General features: G+C 47.1%; 1 protein-coding gene across 1 annotated transcript in view; it reads right to left on the bottom strand.

Annotated features, from left to right (window-relative positions):
- Nucleotides 1–194, bottom strand: part of EXD2 (exonuclease 3'-5' domain containing 2) — an 8,646-nt gene extending 8,452 nt beyond the window's left edge. Inside the window, exon 1 of the mRNA XM_026038222.1 lies at nucleotides 141–194. Coding sequence (XP_025894007.1) covers nucleotides 141–194 — 54 coding nt within the window. The remainder of the gene's footprint in view (nucleotides 1–140) is intronic.
- Nucleotides 195–7,206: the final 7,012 nt, after the last annotated feature.

Genomic DNA, 7,206 nt, shown 5'->3' with positions numbered 1-7,206 from the left:
CCTGGACATCCTCGGCCGGGCCCTCGTCGTCCTCGGGCGGCCGCTGAGTCCTCGCTCGGCCGCGGCGCCCACCTGCGGCCCCGCGGAACGGCTGCGTGCCGCAGCGGGAACCCCCCGCGCGGGGCGGAGGTCGCGCACACCGGGAGGTTTATACCGGCGGACGCTTCCTCCCCGCCGCGGCTGGGCGCCGCCATGTTGTACGGCAGGCGCCAAGAGACGGGCGGTGAGGCGGTCCGAACCGTGCAGCAACGGCCTCTTCTCCTCCCCGGCGGCCTTCGCTGCCGCCTGAGCTCCGGCGTGCAGCGGCCTGCGCCGCTACGGAGCGATAACGTTAGCGGAGCCCGGGAGGAGCGCACGGCGGGCGGGCGCGGCGAGCGGGCACGTGACGTCAGGCGGCGCCGCGCTGGCGGCCGCCATGTTGGGGCGCTCGGGGCGGCCGCGGCAGGCGCATCCCCCCGCAGACCGCGCGGCCCGCGCCGCGCCCGCGAGCGCCCGCCGCCCGCGGCCTTCCCGGCCCGGGTTGCCCTCCTGCCTTGGGTGCCCTCTTCTCTAATTTTTCTGGTGGGGTATCATCGTCACTGATGCGGGGGCAGCTATTTTATAGCACAAAGTTGGCATTTAGCAGGCGGGTATCCGAGCGGTGCAACAGAGCTGCCGAGGGATGTCTTTGGACAAGGATCTCCACATAGAGCCAGTGTTTTTCCAGCCAGTCGAGGAATAATGGCATTGTTTCCACACAGGAATGCAGCACGTGCCTTGCGCTGCCAGCTGGCCGCGGCCTCTCCTCCCGCCCGCTCTGATGGGGTGTCCCAGGCAGGGCCGAGCAGCCGGGAGGGAGGTCTTGGAGCGGGGGATTAGCCCGGCACAGGATGCAGGACGGTGCCAAGGAGCCCCCCTGTTGGGTACCGTGTCCTCCCGCTCGCCCCAAGCACATCCATCTATTGCTCTGGTTCACACGGTGCAGAGCGAGGGCGCTGCCAGGCAGGATGGTCCCACGTTTCCCATTAATCCTGACTGACCGCTCACAGCCCGCTGCCGTGCTGGGGCATTCCTGGCATTGCCGTGCTGGAGCGTTCCTGGCATCGCAGGCTCAGAGCATCATTAGGGAACTGATCCAGCTGTGAAGTAACCCAAGGGAAAACATGAACATCTGGCAACGCCACGGACTTGCTTGGGAGCACATGTAACTGAGGCCTAAGTGCCCCAAAAGAGACCCAGTGGGCCTGTGTGGACGGACTGCAGGAGCTGCCAGTCCCGGGGGCGGCTTAGGTGACTTTTGTGTAAGACTCAGGGAGCTCAGAACAGTGAGCCATTACTGAACACGTTTGAAAAGTTTAGATCATAGCAGGAGCTGCTTGTAATAAAACTGACATCTATCCAGAAATCAGGATTAGGCCGGTCTTTCTTTTTATAAATTGCTTATTTTAGCTTCTAAGGTAATAGGAGTTTTGTTTAAAGAAATAAAAGAGAGAAAAACAATAAAGTACTGCAGCATTCATTAGACAGTGAAAGTCTCCTACCAAAGATAAAATACAGTAGAATCCCTGAGTCTGGCTTCTTGACCATAGCAACACTATCTTCTTGCTGGAATGTAAAGCTTTTATTTTTCATGGTACAAACATTGTCCTGTAAACACAGGTCTCTAACTCTTTGTCTTGCTGCCTACATGGCCATTTATTCAAGTATAAAGATTAAATTAAAAAAGAAACGCAAGCAACTGATTCATGAGTGCACTCTGGCAAAAATGCAAGTTCCTCAAGCCTGGTGGGGGCATCGCTGAAGATGAGCAGGTAACCAAGTGAGTAAACACCAACTGCTGGCTCAGTCTTATTTATGAGAAGAAATCTGTTGCGGCAGTTCACTAGAAGCTTTTACATGGCAAACAGCAGGGCTGCCTGCCTGTCTAAGAAAGACTTTCCTTCCTCTCGCTGTAGCCTGATCTGAGATCTCTGCAAAGAGATCTCAGTCAAAAGGTCCATTCTAAGCCTGGTTTTCTATGGGAAAAAAAAAAAAAAAAAAAAGGCTTTTGCAATTACACCGTCTGTCAGTGTCTGTGAATCCCCTTTCTTCTCACCTTTCCTTGCCAAAAAAAAAAAGAAAATGTTTAAGCCGTTGCCCATTTTAATCAATTTCTTTACAAAGAGATAGAGGTTTCAAAGATAACTTCTGTGAAATTCAAGGTATAGTCAATGAAAGAGACTGTAATCATGCTGTCACTGATAAAACAGCAACCGTGTGCATGGAGTGCGTAATACACATTAGAGAATCCACACGGGGAGCAGGGGCAGGGGGTGCCACATCAGGACAAGTCCATAGAAAACCAGGCTGCACTTGTTCTGCTGATCACAGAAAAAAAAAAGAAATGTATTTGTTATAATCACATTAGCTCATCCTTTAACAGGGAGAAGACTGCAGTAAATGACTCGGTATTGAAAGGAAAATCAATGATAGTGGAATATCAAAGGGAAGAGGCTCCAGTCAAGACTTCAATTGCTGTTAGCAGACAATGAGCAGAGCTGCATGAAGTCCCCAGCAGCTCATTAATAACACTCTATTTGGGGCCTCATCCCAAGCTAGATAAAAAAGCCCAAATTACATTTTAAAGTCATTTTCACTCCTAATGTGGTTGCTCTTCCTTGTGTCAGTCCTAGCCAGCCCATAACTACATATTCCAAAAGCCACTTTTGCATAGATTTGTTTTAATGGGGTTGATATCAAGGAGGCAGTAGGACCGCTTCCTTCATCAAAAGCTCAGAATAAGGTTGGTCTAAATCAATTGTGCAGCTCCACCTCCACTAGAGGTGGGGTTTCACATTGCAACACTATGGATAGTAACAGTAGGATAAGGTTTACCTCCTATGGAAGGGGCAAGCCCACTTCCCTCTTCTGCCTGTGGGCATTCTCCTGCTGCCCCGCTTCCGCAAATACCAGTGTCTGTCTGATTCCAGGAATTAAGCAAGCAAAAAGCTAACACAGCAGAAAAATAAGCTTTCCTATTAGCTTATTAAACCTTTCTCTGGTTTAACTCCTTCACCAAAGAGCCAGATCTCAGCCAAACTACAACCTAAGCCAAAAGATGATTCAGCTGTAACTCCCTGCAGTGATCTGCCAGAGTTTGCAGGTGTTGTAGAAAATCTGAAACTATAGTTCTTAGAGATGTGAACTGCTGGAATGATCCTACGAGGATGACGCATATTAACATTCATCAGCATCAATGTATTTCTGTGTTAATTACAAACTGTGTCTTTTTATGTGAAAAAGCAGAAAGGCATCTCACAGCTCAGGGTCTTGAAGAGCTGCTCAAGTTCCCTCTAGTTCATTTCCAGGCAACACAGTAAAATGGCCTTACATTTCCTGGCTACTGAGAGAAGGGGACATCCCCCATCTTCCCCAACTCTGCTCCTCGGTGTGCCCTCCTGTTCAGCCTATGCTGATTTTGGCACTCGCTGGACTGCTCTGTGGGCCGGCTGAACTCAGTAAAATGGTGGAGAAACAGGCCCAATGAGTAGCAGCATCATTAACAAAGAAGGGGACAGGGATGCATAGCCAGGATGAATAGAGCCTCCTTCGTTAAGCAGCCACATGTCATTAGATTGGTTCAGGTGCATGCTAAAACTGCAGCTTTAGCTGAACATCCCTGGGGGGACATCTGAGAGAACGCTGCTTTCTCCTCCCACCTCTCTGGTCTGTGAAATAAGTAAAAGGAATAAAGTCCAGAAACCGTCTATTTTCCACTATGAGGAATCAACTCCAGAAGCAAAATTAATTAAAAGATATGACTAAAATATGACACCCTTTTCTTGGCTCACCTTCCTCTTACTTTTGACTAATTCCCCTCAAAATCAAACAGGTTAAAAAAAAAAAAGGAATAGCCTTGACACCCCCCACACACTTTCTTCTCCCATGTCTGTCTCATCTGCAGACCTTACTACCAGTGTCTGAGCTTCTTCTCCATTTCCACTTTGCCTATATCAAAGCGATTCAAAGGCATAATAAACCATGTTTCACTTAAAATCTTCTTTTTACCTATTTGAGCCTCCCTTCCAAGTGTTCTGTGACAGTTTCTCCTCATGCTTTCTCACAGAGCTGCATCCTTGGTCTTCTCCTTCTGTCCTCCCACATCTCTCTCTGAGTTGCCTCATCTGAAATACAAATACAACTACCGTCTCTGCAGATGATTCACAGATCTGCTCCTTTCCCGAGAGCTATCTCCTTCTATCCCAACTGAAATCACAGCATTTCTTTCTCTTCTGACGATGACTAGCAGGAAGCTAAAGCTCAGTGGAGCTAGAGCATGGCTCTTTCTCTTCCCTCAAAGTCTTTCTTATTATGTTCTTTGTTGATATCTGTGGGTAACATCACCACTTTATCTGCCACTGAAGGTTTTATGTCAACTGTCATCTCCGACTGGGACCTCCCTATAGATCCTAGCATCCAGAATACACCTAAATCTTACAGATTTCTATTCTACAGCATTTCTAATCCCTTTTATCCATCCTTACAGTCCCTTTTATCCATCCTTACAAGTAAGGACCTTGCTTAGGTCTTTTGTTTCCATACTTAGACTGCTGAGACACCTTTCCCTGCAGCATCGACTCATGCAGCTTGTAACACAGCAGCCATTAACTGCTGTAAATGCCACGATTTGACAATACAGTAAGGCTGGCCGGAGGGCTCCTATTAATGACCAAATATGCCACAGCCACCAGATACAAACCACTAATGCAATATTAATTCACTCTGGCAACTCAAATTTGTTCAGAAAAACATGTTGACAGGATAACTTTGGACCAACAGACATTAATGCCCGATCCACATCAGCTTAGTAGTACGGGGAATTTTGGCTGTGCACAAACCTGGAATTACTGACTGTTAAGCCACTGAATGTTTACCTAGATCATTACTCTGACATTACCTGCTCATCTTAATTTCCAGAAGCCTCTAAAGAGTCACCTACCTATCCATTACTTTCCATTTTGTTTTCAGGTGTTGACTCCTCCCCTCTATTGTCCCCTTGTTGATTTTTTTTTTCAATCAAAACATCCTTGTCCTTTATTCTCTGCTGCTTTTGAGGTGTGGGAGGAGACTATAAACATCCTACAGCATTAAGTTGCTTGATCAGTGGTTAAAAATAGGCTCAGACTCACTCTGCATGGTCTCCAGTGTGGCCAGATTCAATCCAGTTTCAGTGTAACGATCGAGCGTTCTCACTACAACACCCTGCATGGCAATATGTCCAACAAAATATTAACTTGATGAAGTTCAGTGGCTTTCACTAAGTTCTGGCCATATCTCTGCTCCCCTTCTCTCTGTTAAAGTAGAAAAAAAATGCATCAGAGGTGCTAATCCAGCATCACTCAGACCTCTAGCCTGTGTGTTCTGATGAGTTTACAATGCTCAGGCATTAACACAGAAAATGTTATTTTCAAAAGAAACGTTACCTGTAAAGGTCATGATGGTTTTATTATGTGTTCCCAAATTAATTCAAACAAGGAAATCAGAGGGAGAGAAAAAAAAAATACCAGCATATTTTAATTACATGGTCATGCAGGACATCACTGTGTTTAGCAGATTAAGTCTACAGGCTGCTGTATTACTCTTCAAATTGTGATAGCATGGTATCTTCTTTCTCACTGCTTACAAATACACATTGATTTTCTGTTAAAGAAAAAAAACGTTTGTTTTTTTTTTTACACTTTAGGGTGAAAAAGATATTTGTGCCTGTTTGTCCATAGTATCCCTCTTTGTGTGAGTATCTGTCTTTCCTTGATACTGAATCCAAACATGGAGAAAAGTACCAGAGATTTTGTGTTGCATTTCAAATGAAAGGTTCATATACCTATTTAATTGTAATACTGAAACCAAAAATATCTAACCAAAACAATACTTTGGGAATATAGGGAAAAGGAAATATGAGAAAATGAAGTACATGTGTGTCAGACACATTACATAATGTACTTATGGAAGGCCTTCGGATCATACAGTGATACAAAGTGGATGAAAACTTACGGAAGAAAAGGAATACAAACTCATGGTGTCACTTTGGAGTCTACAGGTAGAAAACAGTAATGCCACTTTTACCTTTTCTGGGAACTGTAAAAGCGAGCAACAGTTTCTGGTGTAGCTGTAATGGTGCAGAATTTCATGGCATGCAAGCACAAGGGCTATAAAGCGTGATTTGCACCAGAGCAATTTACCAGCGACTGAAGCTAGGGTAATAAACACAAATCATGACTGATAGGAGCTTTGCATTTCTAGACGGAGGCTTCAAGAGCAATATTCATATATAGCAATGGCTGGCCACGGATAGCTCTAACTAGCACAGATTTCTTACATAGGCCAGATGCAGGAAAGATGAAGTGTTCCTCGTTTTCTCTATAATATTGATGCTGTTAATTATCATTCTAATAAAAAACACTCAGTTAATGGACTGTGGCTGGATATTCCTCTCGAATTAATATTACACCTTCAATTAACTTTTAAGTTCTGATATTTACCCATAATCATACGACATGGAAAAGAAAAACTATAAATAACGTTCAGTTCCAGTTTTTATTCTTATTAATACTGAAGAGTGTTGTTGTATACTGAAAGTATAGTGTTGCAAACAAGCACCATTTATGGGGTTTTGTGGTGTTCCTACAAAGGCCACCCGAGAGGGACCCCAGAGCCGTTGACTGTCCACACCGAGAGCATCTCAGTGGCTGCTGAGAAGCCCGCGCTGCCCCACGGCTGCCCCACGGCAGCGGGTTCACGGTGCCGAGACCGCCAGCACCACGGGGACGTTCAAAGGAGAGGCCCTCAGCGAGCGCTTTTTGGGGCCAAAACCCCCAGTCTGGTGCATCCCACGTAGCCCAGGCCTCCGCGGGCCACCAGGCTCATTCCGCACCTCCAGAGCCTTGTTTAAAACACAGTTTTCCCCACGTTTTACCACAGAAAATTAATGGTGAAACCGAGATGTAGAGGCTTGGTGCCGGGCTCCTAGTGCCGCGGGCCACACAAGAGGGGCCGCCACGGGCCGGCTGCCTGCGCAAGGCAGGGCAAGAGTGGGAAATCTGGATAAATAAATAATCAAACTGGAGGGCGCCCGGTGGACAGTGCGTCAGTGGAAGGGCAAACTGGTGAGGACAGCGGCGGGCCGGCGCCGCGCCGGGGCTGCCGCCTTCAGCCGCGCCGCGCGGGCAGCACCAAGGCGCCGTCCCCGCC

Source organism: Nothoprocta perdicaria, unplaced genomic scaffold (assembly GCF_003342845.1).
Source record: "Nothoprocta perdicaria isolate Ctin4 unplaced genomic scaffold, notPer1 scaffold_204, whole genome shotgun sequence".
Lineage (NCBI taxonomy): Eukaryota > Metazoa > Chordata > Aves > Tinamiformes > Tinamidae > Nothoprocta > Nothoprocta perdicaria.
Note: the sequence above shows the minus strand (reverse complement) of the source record. Positions and strands in the feature narration are given on the sequence as shown.